Below are 13,924 nucleotides of genomic sequence, written 5' to 3'. Positions count from 1 at the left end.
GCTTTAAATTTTATAATTAGATATAAAAATATAATTTAATGTTATCACAAATATTTTCAATGTTGAACCACATTTTTTGACGGTATTTAAAGGTGGGCTCTACTTTGATTGTTTAGGGCCTCAGCTCTATGTAAACCGCACCCTGCAAAAAACCTGTTATTTTTTCTTTTCTTTTTTTTTGTAAGCTTTATTTGATATATTTTTTTGGTTGTAAATAACGACCCTATAAATATACCTTTATTATTATTATTATTATGATTTTAATCCCCGATTTGGACAAATCCAAATCCAAACCCAATTCCAACCATTCGACACAAAATCTCTAGGTGAACAATATGCCCTATTGATTCGGGTTTTGAAGCACTCATACCTAGAGGTAGCAATAGACCTAGACCCAACCTAGGTCCAGATATGGGTTCAAAAATTGGACTCAATAGGCTGGATCTGAGTCCAAATCTTGGATCCAAAACACTATTCGGATCTATGTGGATCTAACTCAGATCCAACCCAAATACTGTTATATTTATATAATATTTTAATTGATTATTAAATAAAATATAGCTATATAATTTAATTATAATATTTAAATAATGCATGTATATATTTAACAAAATATTAAAAGGGTACGGTTTGTAGAGAGTAGCCTAGGCTTTAAACAATCAAATTAGAGCCAACCTTCAAATAGTGTTGATAAATGTGGTTTCAATATTGAATCACTTGGTTTTTCTATCCATGAATTTAAGAGAGTTTTTTCTATCACTAATTTAGTGTGGAACATCCAATGGTCATCTAACCATCGATGAGCACGGGATTTCCAACAGTCATCTAGTTGTTGATGAGATGGAAGCTTGTAACAACAGTCATCAAGTGCATGTAACTCATGTAACTTTAACTGTTGAGGTGCCTGTAACTCATGTAACTTAAAGTAGTTGGGTGATGCATGTAACAACCACAACGCTAAATGGGCAGCCTCTTGGAGCTCTATAATAAGGGCCCTCTTACCCATATGTTTTATGAACACTTAGAACAATTTTTTAGTCTCCCTCAATATACTGTTCTCTGCAATTCCAATAAGAACACCAGTGAGCTAACTCTCTCACTCTACTCGATTTTATCTCTATCTTTCTCTAAACTATTAAAACTCTAGTGTCTATTGTATGTGTTCCAAGCTCGGGTGCATAGAGCTTAAGAATATTGAAAAAGTCCTCTCTACTTTCTTGTATCCCGAGGACGAATTTTATTTCTTATACACATCAAATAATCTATCTAATGGGGCAAATATCATATTGAGATAGCGCTCCTATATGCTCGAAAACAAGAAGAGTTTGAGATCATATTTTTGCAAATTGTACCATTTTCTACCCTCATTTCACCCACCAATCTCCAACAATTCAAGAAGATATTTCATGGTGAAAGAAATGAGACTGCCATGACTTCTTTGAAGGTCATAAATAACAATTTTACTCGACTTGAACATCTCAACGGGTTGAATTTCAAGAGATGGCAGCAAAATGTTTTATTTTTGTTTACGACTCTCAAAGTGGCTTACATAGTCACCAAGTCAATGTCTGCACCACCGCCACCATCGGATGACTACATCGACAAATAAACTCAATCATACAAGATATGGATAGAGGATGACTATTTATGCAAGGCTCATATCCTAAATATCTTGACGAACCCAATTTATAACATGTATGCCTCCATTGCCACGGTGAGAGAGCTATGGAAACTACTTGAAACCAAGTACCTCACGGAAGAGTCTAGTAACAAAAGATTTCTGATCTCTAATTTTTTAGATTTTAAATTATTTGAAAACAAGCCTATACTCTCTCAAGTATATGAGTTACAGCTTGTAGTCAATGAACTTAAAGGTTGTGGTAGTTCTTTGGATGAATATTTCCTAATAAGCTCAATAATTCATAAGTTACCCCCATCTTAGATAGAGTACTAGAAGAAGATGAAACACAAGAACATTGATATTGATTTGATCCAACTTCAAAGATCTCTTCGAAGCGAAGAAGAGAATAGACTTAGGGAAAAGAAAGATGAATTAATTAATTTTCACTTTAAGGCAAACCTTTTTGAGTAAAAATCAAGTGCCCCTTTTAACAAGAAGCCTTTATTTCCCAAGGTCCATAATCAAAATTATAAGGACCAAAAGTCTATTGCCGACAATAATAAAAAGAAAGCCACGTGTTATGTATGTGGAAAATCGAGACACCATTCAAGAGAGTGCCAACATCAAAAAGGGCTCAAAAGGCCTAGAAACCAAGTGAACTTGACCACTGAAGAAAATTTTGTAGCAATGGTTACCGAATTAAATATGATGGGTAAAGACAATGATGGTGAGTCGATACCAGCATCACCATTCATGCGTTTAATAATCGAGACATGTTTAAGAATTTTGAACCAGTGGGTGACAGTAATTTAGTTCAACTTGGAATCTAAACTATGGCAAATATGCTTGGAAATGGTACAGTGGAACTAAAGTTTAGTTCGGGCAAGGTACACCTTAAAAACTGTGTATTACGTATCTCAAATGAGTGAAAACCTTGTTTCAGGATGTATCTTGAGCAATAAGGGCTTTAAAATGGTCATTAGGTCTCACAAACTCATCTTAACAAAAAATGGTGTATTTGTTGGCGAGGGATACTCATGTGATGGGATGTTTAAATTTGATCTTGTTAATAAAATGAGTATGTCTTCTGCGTATATTATAACTTCTTGCAATGTATGATATGGTAGATTACGACATGATAATCTTGCTTCTATTAAATCTTTGGTTAAATTAGGATTAATTTCTAATTGTGTTGAATTAAACTAAAGAAAATGTGAAGTATGTGTACAAGCTAAAATTAGTAAAAAATTATTTCCTTCAATTAAAAATGCTAGAACTTATACCTAGTGATGTATGTGATCTAAATAATGTTAAATTTTATTATCTTTATTGATGATTTTTTAAAATTTTCCTATGTTTATTTGCTTAGACATCTTTATGAGGCTTTTGAAAAATTTAAAGCTTTCAAAACAGAAGTTGAAAATCAACTTAGTAAGAAAATCATAATTATTAGAAGTGATAGAGGAGGAGAATATTTATAAATGACTTTAATAAATTTTGTGAAAATAATGGCATTATTCAAGAAGTAATTGCTCCGTATACCCCTCAACAAAATGGACTAGCAAAAAGAAAAAATAGAACTTTAGTTGAAATGGTAAATACTATGCTTATTTCTTCTTCTTTACCATTGAATTTATGAGATAAAGTTTTATTAAGTGCATGCTTTATTTTGAATAGAATTCCATATAATAAAAGTGATAAGACCCCTTATGAGCTTTGGTTTGACATAAAACCTTCTTTGAATTTATTCAAAGTATGGGGTTGTCTTACATATGTTAGACTTCCAGATCCTTAAAGAAATAAATTGGGTTCTAGAACATCTAGATGTGTTTTTGTGAGATATTCTCATAATAGTAAAGCTTATAGATTTTTTTTATCTAAATTCTAACACAATTTTGGAATCTAGAGATGCTGAATTTTTTGAAAATCTCACATGTAAAAGTGAGGTGAATGAATCAAGTAGCATGAAAAAGGGAAATAATCATGAAAATGATAGATATCTTGATGAAGAACATGTAAAAAATAATGATGATGAAATAATAGAATCAAGAAGAAGTAAGAGAATTAGAGGTGATCCAACTTACAACTTTGGACCGGATTTTTATATTTATCTTGTTGAGGCTAATCAAAATAAAATTTTGAATTCACTGCTTATAGCCCCAAATGTGGAGGAAGATAATACATCTCTAAATGAGGCTTTTGACATCTCAAGATGCAATGTTTTGGAGAGAAGCTATTAATAATGAAATGGATTTCATAGCTAATAATACTTGAAAATTAGTAGATCTTCTACCTAGTCTAAACTTATTAGTTGTAAATGGATTTTTAAAAGAAAAATAAATTATAATGGTTCTATTAATAAATATAAAACTAGTTGCTAAAGGTTTTAAACAAAAAAGAATACATTGATTATCTTGACACATATGCACATATGTGGCAAGGATTGCTACTATTAGATTGTTCTTAGCAATAGCCTCTGTCAATTATCTAGTCATACATCAAATGGATGTAAAAACCACTTTCTTAAATGAAAAAATATATGTGGAACAACTCAAAGGGTTTGTAATGTCAGGTCATGAGAATAAAACTTGTAAATCAGTTAAATCTCTTTATAGACTAAAACAAGCACCTTAACAATGGCATAATAAATTTGACACTGTGTTGATGTCTAATGGTTTTAAGAGAAATGAAGCTGATAAATATGTGTATAGTAACAAAATAAATTGTTTATGTGTTATTATTTGTTTATATGTAGATGACATAATTATCTTTGGCTCTAATATAGAAATTGTGGAGGAAACTAAAATGTTTATTGCATCTAACTTTGATATAAAGGACTTTAGGAGAGGTTGATGTGATACTTGATATCAAAATAGTGAGAAAAGAAAAAATATTTTTTTTGTCTCAATCTCACTACATTGAGAAAATGCTTAATAAATCAGTCTCTACCCCTATAGATCTTCATATTAAGTTAACAAATAATAATAAGAGATGTATATCTCAACTTGAAGATGCTATGGTAATTGGTAGTTTAATGTATGCAATGACTAACACGAGGCCTAACATTACATATGATGTGGGGAAACTTAGTAGATATACAAGTTAACCAAGTAAAGAACATTGAAATGCTATATCTCGAGTGGATTTTCCCAGAGCGTTGAAAGGGTATGATGTGGGGAAACTTAGTAGATATACAAGTTAACCAAGTAACGAACATTGAGATGCTATATCTCGAGTGGATTTTCCCAGAGTGTTGAAAGGGTATAGTGATGTTAATTGGAATAATGAAATTCAAGATTCACTATCAACATCCGGATGGATATTTACACTAGCAGGTGGTGTGATATCATAGGGGTCAAATAAACAAATATGTATTTCATGCTCTAGTATGGAGTATGAAATTATTTCTTTAGACTATGTCGGCAAAGAGGCCGAATGGCTAAAGAATTTGTTATATGACATTCTCATTTGGCCAAAACGAATACATGCAATAACAAATATATTGTGATAATCAAGCTACTATTGCGAGAACTTGTACTGATGCATATAATGGAAAATCTACACATATTGCGAGAATGCATAACTCTATTAAAATATTAATTGGAGATGGAGTAATTAGTGTAGAATATGTATGATCAAAGGAAAAGTTGGCTGATCCTTTAACTAAATAACTTACAAGGGATGATATTAGTAAGATGTCAATACAAATAGGGCAAGAGTCCATTGAATAATCATCTACAGTGTGAACCCAACTTAGTATTTTGTAACTTCAAAATTCTAAGTTCAATGTGATAAAAACAAAATGTATGTATGCTTAGTTTGGTCACTAGACGACAAAATATAATAAGCATCAATTTTAAGAAAATCCATACATTGGATAAGTCTAGTGATGACTTGTATGTTAGTAGGATGAGTTATGCTCTTAATGTTGTCTATGGATTATATTTATAAGTTGGAGTATTTTATATACAGTGGCACTCTTAATAAACACACCTACATAAGTGTGGAAGTGAGGCCGCTTCCTATGAGATAGACTCGTATCTAGAGCACTTATAAAATCGAGATATAAGCACAAAGGCTAAAACATGCTGACAGCAAAAAAGACACCAGAGTTGAATATTGTTTGTGAGTTATACTGTTGGTCTGTTAGATAAGCAACTTCGTTCAAAGCTATACGTTACCACGATACTTGATAGACTTTGTAGTGTACACTCTAACTGCAAGTTCAAATCGAAAGATACTTTTATGATATGCAAATAATATATTTCCCATGTTTTGTTTTGTTATTTGAAATAGTGGAGGAAATTATTAGTATTTTTTGTTTGAAAAATGCTTAAGTATATTTCAAATCAACAACTTTGGTTTTATGGTTTTCCTAAATTGCTTTGTAGAGAGAGAAAGATGTGGTTTTAAGTCCTACATTGAAGAGAAGATAGTTTGTTGAGTTGTATTTAAGAGCACGTGTTCCCATGCTATACACTCTAAGTACAAAGGAAATAAAAGGTGCATGTGCAGAGCACACGAAACGTATGATACACACGTGTGTGTGCATGTGTGAGTGCGAACGCATGTGATGCACACGTGCATGTGCATGTAAGAGTGCGAAGGTGTGGATGCAAGGGCGCTTGATGGCGCACTTTGCACTTGGGATCCAACGGTCATCTAGGACTCCATGAGTGTGGAACATCCAATGGTCATCTAAGCCATCTAGCATATGAGTGTGGGACTTCCAACGGTCATCTAGCACTCAATGAGTGTGGGACATCCAAAGGTCATCTAGCACTCGATGAGTGTGGGATATCCAACGGTCATATAACCATCGATGAGTGTGGGATATCCAACGGTCATATAACCATCGATGAGTGTGGGAGTCATTTAGCCGTTGATGAGAAGGAGGCTTGTAACAGCAGCCCTCAAGTGCATGTAACTCATGTAAATTATAGCTGTTGAGGTGCATGTAACTCATGTAACTAGTGCATGTAACTCATGTAACTTATAGCTGTTGAGGTGCATGTAACTCATGTAACTTATAGCTGATAGGTGATGCATGTAATTACCACAATAAGCCCTCCTTCCCATATGTTTTAAGAACACTTAGAATAATTTTTTTGCCTCTCTCAATAGACTATTATCTACAATTCCAGCAAAAAACTAGTGGGCTAACTCTCTCTCTACTCGATTTTATCTTCTTCTCTCTCTAAACTATCAAGATTCTGGTGTCTATTGTGTAGGTTCCAAGCTTGGATGCATAGAACATAGGAACATTGAAAAAGACCTATCTGTTTTCTTGTATCCCGAGAACGAATTACTCTTCTTATGCACATCAAATAATCTATCAAAAGGGGACAAACAAGAAGAGTTCGAGATCCTATTTTTACAAATTATAACATTTTCTGCTCCTATTTTACCGAAACCAATCTCCAACATCATTTTCAAGAAATTCTAATCAAATATTATAATAAGGGTGCAGTTGGCATACGAATGCATCCATAGCTGTAGAGGTAAGGTGCACCTTCAAATTTTATCATGGTATATAATTTTGATGTAAAATGTTATTAGGATTATCTCTAAATCTATTTTTATATCTAATTATAAAATTTTAAATTTAAAAAATGGTCAAAATCAAGTAATCTATAAACATATGAAAATCTTGAAAATGGACGGTGTAGATAATATGTTGTAAAATACACGATTTTTTAAAGTTAAAATCTTTTTATTTTTCATGGTCATACATCTCGATGTCGAGATGATCAATCAAAAGGTTTTTCAACATTAAAACTACCTTTTCCGATAGAGTTTTGATGTACATCTGTAGTTCTTCATGATAAGGTTGCATCTTATATAAACTTTTTCCTTATAATAATGAGTATAAAATGGGTATAGCTGTAATAACAGAAAAATTGTAGTTAAAATTTAAATAACATTAGAAAATAACGGAGATGTGCACAATTTACTCTAAAATATAATACATGATATATGTGGTAATCCGCATAAAATGAAATATTGAAAATAATTTTAAAATTTCACAAAATATACCCATCCACGTTCACTTGTATTTACGTATTTTAGATGCCGCAGCGATCTTAGCTGAATTCTTCTTCTTCCGTTCTCACTTGCCCTCCAAGTAACGGAAGCCACAATGACCTCAAACCTCAAAATAAGTTCGACTCAGTGCTATCCTACCGCGAGACCATATTGTAAGAGGGAAATGGATGTGGAGTTTTGAACACCTATGATATGCTCCTACGAGAGTTTATTATACATCTACTCCATTGCACCCAACATCTATTAAGAAACACTATTTTAGTCTAAAATTTTAGTAACCATATAAGAATTACTATATAATTATTTTCAAAAGGAAAAAAACTTGAATTTTGCATTTTGTGACACTTAGATCTAGCTTTTCAAAAAATATCCATTCTCTCTTCAATCCCGAGTTTTATTTTTTATTTTTAACTTTTCTACTCAATCTTGAGGCTCTTTTTTCTTTCTAAGTATATAGGGAGTTCATTTTATAAAATTTTTTTATTGAGATTAGTTTTATTTATAGATATTATATTTCCAAAATTTGATATCCAAAAGATATTTCCATTATACCCAAGGGAATAATAGTATACTCCCGCAGGAGTAGAAAATCTTTTGACTGAAATATTCCACGTGGAGGACAAAAAGTAGCGGATACGGTTCCTTATCTTAACCACATCAACAAGCTTGGCCTACTCTCTCTCTCGCTACATGGGCTGAGCTGAGCTGAGCTGAGCTGAGAGAAACACAGAGCATGGAAGCTCTCACCACCAATCCATCACTGAAGCTCACTCACAAACCCCTGGACCCCAAGTCTCCTGCCCCCATCGAATTCATCGATCCCAGGAAAAGAGCATGGCATTCCCCAAATAAATTCCCCACCAGACTCACCTTATCCTTCGCCATCAAGCGCAGAGAGGAAAGCCTGGAACAAACGGTCACCAGCCCTCTAACTGATTCCCCATTGGAAGGAGGAGGAGGAGGAGAGGAGGCGTACGGCGAGGTAAAGGGCGTAATCGGCAGCCGCCCTCGTCCAGGCGGCACGGGCATGGAGTATCTCCTCGAGTGGGCTGACGGCCATGCTCCATCTTGGGTAGCCTCTGAGAACATCGCAAAAGACGTGATAGCAGAGTTCGAATCCCCCTGGTGGGTTGCCGCAAAGAAGGGGGATGATGTGGCCCTCCGCCAACTACTGGAATCCTCCCCGGCGAGGGATCCCGATGCAATTGACGAGGATGGTCGCACTGCCCTCATGTTCGCTGCCGGACTTGGGGCAGATGCTTGTGTGCGCACACTTGCAGAGGCAGGTGCGTGGCTCGACCGCCCCGACAACACACAGGGACTCACTGCACTGCACATGGCCGCAGGCTATGCAAGGGAGTCAACAGTGAGGGTGTTGATAGAATTGGGAGCAGACGCAGAGGCAGAGGACACTAAGGGGCGGACGACATTGGGTCTTGCTCTGGAGGTTCTGGGGGCAACATCAAAGGCGAATCCAGTGGAGTTTGCTCGGAGGCTGGCGCTACAGGGGGTGGTGCGGGTGTTGGAGGAGGCCGTGTACGAGGATGCCGAGGTGGAGGCAATTTTGGAGAAGAGGGAGAGGGGGGTGGGGAAGGGAGTGGAGTATCTGGTGAAGTGGAGGGACGGGAGGCCGAGTGAGTGGGTGGGGGAGGCGTTTGTGGCGGAGGATTTGGCGAAAGATTTCGAGGAGGGGCTGGAGTATGCGGTGGCAGAAGCGGTGGTGGGGAGGAGAAAAGCAGAGGAAAAAGAGGGATGGGAGTATTTGGTGAAGTGGGCGGACATTGATGTTCCGACATGGGAGCCTCAAGAGAATGTCGACCCTGAGCTCGTCGCCGAATTCGAAAGGCACGACCCTCACCCTTCTTCCTGATATCGTCTCACCTTTCTTTGTATTTCTCAATTATTTCCAGTGCATGAATCAAATCCCGCCAGATGGTGTTCTCACTTTACTTCCCTCCCATGAGGCATCTCCGCTATATTCCTCTTCCTTTTTTTTTATTCTTCTTAATTTGTCTTTTTTAATTTCATTTCTGATATCAAGAGTTCTATTTTATTTCTGTTTTTTATGTTTCTTCTCTCTTTCGTTTGATGCAAAGTTCAAAAAACTGGATTGGCGATTTGGATCGGCTACCCCAAAAACTGTGCTAAATCAATGAATCGGCGAACTGGATTGGAGAATCGATGGGATCGGCAGCCCGTACTTTTAAAAAGAATCTCAAAAGTGTGCTTTCAAAAAATAATTAAAAAATTTTCATGTCCATTTTTTTCATGTTCAAATCGGATCGAACCAAAACAGGCACGTTCCAGCTGACGTATCCGTCGGGTTCTGCCTCAGGAGATGACTTGGCCAGATCTCAATATATTGAGAGATCTAAAATGGTGTCAATGACTTTCGATTCAGATCAAATGATTCCAATCCATAACGCTGAATTTTCATACCTTGGTTTGGCGTTTGGGAGGGAGTTGATATATCTAGGGTCGAGAAGACGAGCCCGACGTGAACTTATGAACGTTACAGTGATTTTACTTTGCATTGGTCGTCCAATTCGTTGTCGTTTGAGTTGGATTCCTCTCAATTGCTTTTTTTTTTTTTTTTTTTTTTTTAACTTAAACAATTTCGTTTGAGCTAGATCACCATAAATTGGATTCTTTTGAAGTTTGACCTTGGTCAATGGAATAATTATAGCCATCCAATTTCACATCCAATAGTCAAGATTAATGTGACCTCCTTATACCAAAAATAAATAGTCTCATTCTATATTTTTTCGCTTTTTACAAACTCTTGGAAGCAAAATAAAAACAAAAAATATAAGCAAAACTTAAAAAACGTTTATTTAGTAGACACCATGGATTGCCATCGCAAGTTTGGAGGAGTGATTTTTCCCTCCCCATCTTTTTTTTAAATATTTAAACATAAAACTAAATATAAATGTCATATTTTTTAAAACTAAATATAAATATCATATATAGAATAAATATAGATTATTTTTAGAATTTCGTTGGAAAGAGCAAATAGCAGGGATTCAGTCTCGAACATCAGCAATAAGGACAGGGTGGACTACGAACAGAATTAACTTAAGTTTTGCCGTAAGGTTTGCTTCTATTATATATAGAAAATTGTTTCATGCGGGCTGGACCACATTTCTACATATGCAGTCCAGAAAGTGCAAAGCATCCATCTTAAAGATGGATGCAAGTAGGTGTTTGATTTAAAAATAATAAAAACTAACGATCCAAATGTTTTCTTACTAGAATTATTATTTTTAATTTTTAAAATTAAGTCTCCATGTTAGAGACTACATGTCCTTAAAAATTAAGTCTTAAAATCCATCTAAATCACCGATTCAAACTAAGAGCTGGCGCATTCATCAATGATTCACGATCAAGGTGGCATTTACTGATTTGGCTCTAAAAGCTTAGGAAAATCTTGTTTTGAACTTTAGAGAGAGAAAGAAAAGTAGACAAACCAATTCCTACAAACTACGGGGTAAACCCCATTTCATTTACATATCAATATATACACTTTATAAATAGAGACAATGACCATATTACCCTTGAGAGTAAGATGAAAGTATGAAATAATAATAACCTATATATATTGGAAATGATAATAACTATCTTTTAACACCCCCCTCAAGCCGAACATGCATCTTGTGCATTGAACGCTTGTCAGTTGATTCATGGTGCTTTGTCTAGTAATGCCTTTGTGAAAATGTCTACAATCTGATTGGATGAGGGGCCAAATACTTTGCAAGTGTCATCTTATACAACATTTTCTCTAATAAAGTGATAATCAACTTCTATATGTTTAGAGCAAGCATGAAAGATAGGCTTCATAACTAGTCGCATTGCCCTTCGATTATCACAAGCCATAATGATTGTCTTACTTGTAGAGAGAATTTCCCTAAGAAGTCAAATAATTTCAGCTGCTACTTCTCATTGCTTTATATTCCGAGTCTACAGTTGATTTCGATAATGATGTTTGCTTCTTGCTATCCCAAGATATCAGACTCTTACCCAAGAATATACGATACCATTAATGGAGTAGCAATCATTAGCCACTCGCCCAATCAACATCAGTTTATACTAGAGGAAGTATGGAGCAAACCATCATGTATACTCCCTTTTAAGTATCTTAAAATTCTCTTTGCAACTTCTTGATAAGGTTGGCGATGGGTTTGCATGAATTGACATGATGAGTTCACTGCATAAGCAATATCAAAGCGTGTAAATGTGAGATATTCAAAGCTCATATTCATCTTTTTCTAATGATACTCAATACCCTTCATATCATTCCTAGTTATAATAATGTCATTCACATAGATTAAGAAAATAATGGTACCTCAAGGTTGATTCCTTTAAAAATAAAAATAGTCAACTTTGCTCCTTTAGAAACCAATGTTGTTGAATGAAGAGCTAAATTTATCAAACCATGCATGAGGAGCTTGCTTGAGATCATTAATAGCTTCTTTAGTTTACAAACATAATATGGATATAAGGGATCTTCAAAGCCTTAGGGTTGTTGCATGCACACTTCATCTTTCAGGTCACCATGTAGAAATGCATGCTTCACCTTAAGTTAGTGAAGATTCCAATTGAGCTTAGAAGTCATAACTAAGAGAGCAAATAGTGGGTGCCTTAGAAACTAGGGGTTAATGTTTCATCATAGTCAATGCTATATTTTTTACTAAACCCCTTGGCTACCAGTCTTGACTTTTGCTTGGCGATTGAACTATTTGACATGACCTTGACTTTATACACCCATTTTAAGCCCACAATGTTCTTCCCATGTGGCAATGACCCATGTATCATTCTTCTTCAGTGCATCGATTTCTTCTTTCCTTGAAGCTAGCCAACCAGTATCTGAGGCAGTATCTTCATAAGTGGTTGGTTCTTAGATTTGGAAGACTTGCATTGCAAAGCTTTGTGGTCAGAAGATAACTCACAACATGAAGTAAACCTTTCAATAGGGTACTTGGATTTTGTACTATGCAAAGTGATGTTTGGAGTGGAAGTAGCTTTAGAATTGACATGATACTCTAACATGTGTTTAAGAGGACATGTGGGGTGAGAAGAGCTACATTGTGGCATAGGTGGCCCTTCGGAGAATGCTTCAGGTAGGTTGGGTGATGTTGTGGGAGATGCATCAAAGTTTGAGAGAGGAGAAGAATGAGGTTTTGGTGAGTGCTCCATTGAAGAGGAAGGTTGTAGATCATACACGTTAGAGTGCAAAAGTGATTGATAAAGGTGATGATGCTGAGATAGTTGTTTTGTAACTCCAAAGAAATCGGACTTGTGAGTGAGCTTCTCCCTCCAACTGAGAGGATATTGGAGCAGACACAAAGCACTTCATTTGGCATGGAATTATTATATGAGTTGGGGAATAATAGTCCTTAAAATAAAACCTTGTCTCATCAAATGTTATTGTCTACATGCGAATCTAAGACCGACCAGACTAAGAGAAGTCTGATTTGTTTGAGATCATGTGCAAACTTAGTTGTTTAAATGAGTTGATAGAGGTGTGTGCCGTCGAATTTAGATTGCAGATAAATCAACCTTAAAAGGCCTATTATTTGTAAATTTGCCGCCGAGTCAGTTTAAGCGTTGTGAAATCTGAAACAAATATAAACAAAGAAAAACAAATAGAGCAGATCTAAAAATCTGAAACAAATATAAACAAAGAAAAAGAAATAGAGCAGATCTAAAAAGAGCAGGAAAAGTTGAAATACTATATAAAATAAAGAAAAATAGAGATGCATGGAAAAGAATGAATAAAGATGAAACAAACTGAATGAAAATATTAACAAAGAAAATATCAATGAATAACAGTAAAGGTAAAGAGTGGAATGAAGGAATTAGGAAGAACATATCTACTGAACTAAAATTGAATAACGAAAGAAATAATAAAGAATAAATAAATAAATAAATAAATAAAAGGGGAAAGAAAGAACTTAGAAGTAGGGTCCTCCGGCCTAGCACCCATAGTTTGACTGAGATCAGATGGCAAATATGAGTTCTTCCTCCTCGATTTTCAAGTTGACGATCCTGATTGAATGAAAGTATCCACCAAGAAAAGAGAAAGATGCCTAGGAATTTCACATATAAGGCTTTTGATTGCTGAAATAGGTTGATTTTAGTCTCTAAAATTAGAGAAAGATGCCTAGGAATTTTACATATAAGGCCTTTGATCGCTGAAATAGGTTGACTTTACTCTATAAAATTAGTTGGATTAAGTTCCTAGAGCTAGGGTTTGAATGG

At 35.3% G+C, this 13,924-nt stretch overlaps 1 protein-coding gene across 1 annotated transcript; it reads left to right on the top strand.

The window, feature by feature from the left end:
* The first annotated feature begins 8,351 nt into the window (after positions 1-8,351).
* Positions 8,352-9,730, top strand: CAO (chloroplast signal recognition particle component (CAO)). Its single transcript, XM_006829103.4, has one exon. The coding sequence runs from the start codon at positions 8,400-8,402 to the stop codon at positions 9,534-9,536; it is 1,137 nt and encodes a 378-aa protein (XP_006829166.2). The 5' UTR covers positions 8,352-8,399; the 3' UTR covers positions 9,537-9,730.
* The last annotated feature ends 4,194 nt before the right edge of the window (positions 9,731-13,924 follow it).

This window comes from Amborella trichopoda, chromosome 9 (assembly GCF_054954075.1).
Source record: "Amborella trichopoda isolate Santa Cruz 75 chromosome 9, AtrichopodaSantaCruz75HAP2 v2.0, whole genome shotgun sequence".
Classification (NCBI taxonomy): domain Eukaryota; kingdom Viridiplantae; phylum Streptophyta; class Magnoliopsida; order Amborellales; family Amborellaceae; genus Amborella; species Amborella trichopoda.
The sequence above is the reverse complement of the archived record's forward strand: the minus strand, read 5'-3'. Positions and strand labels throughout refer to the sequence as shown.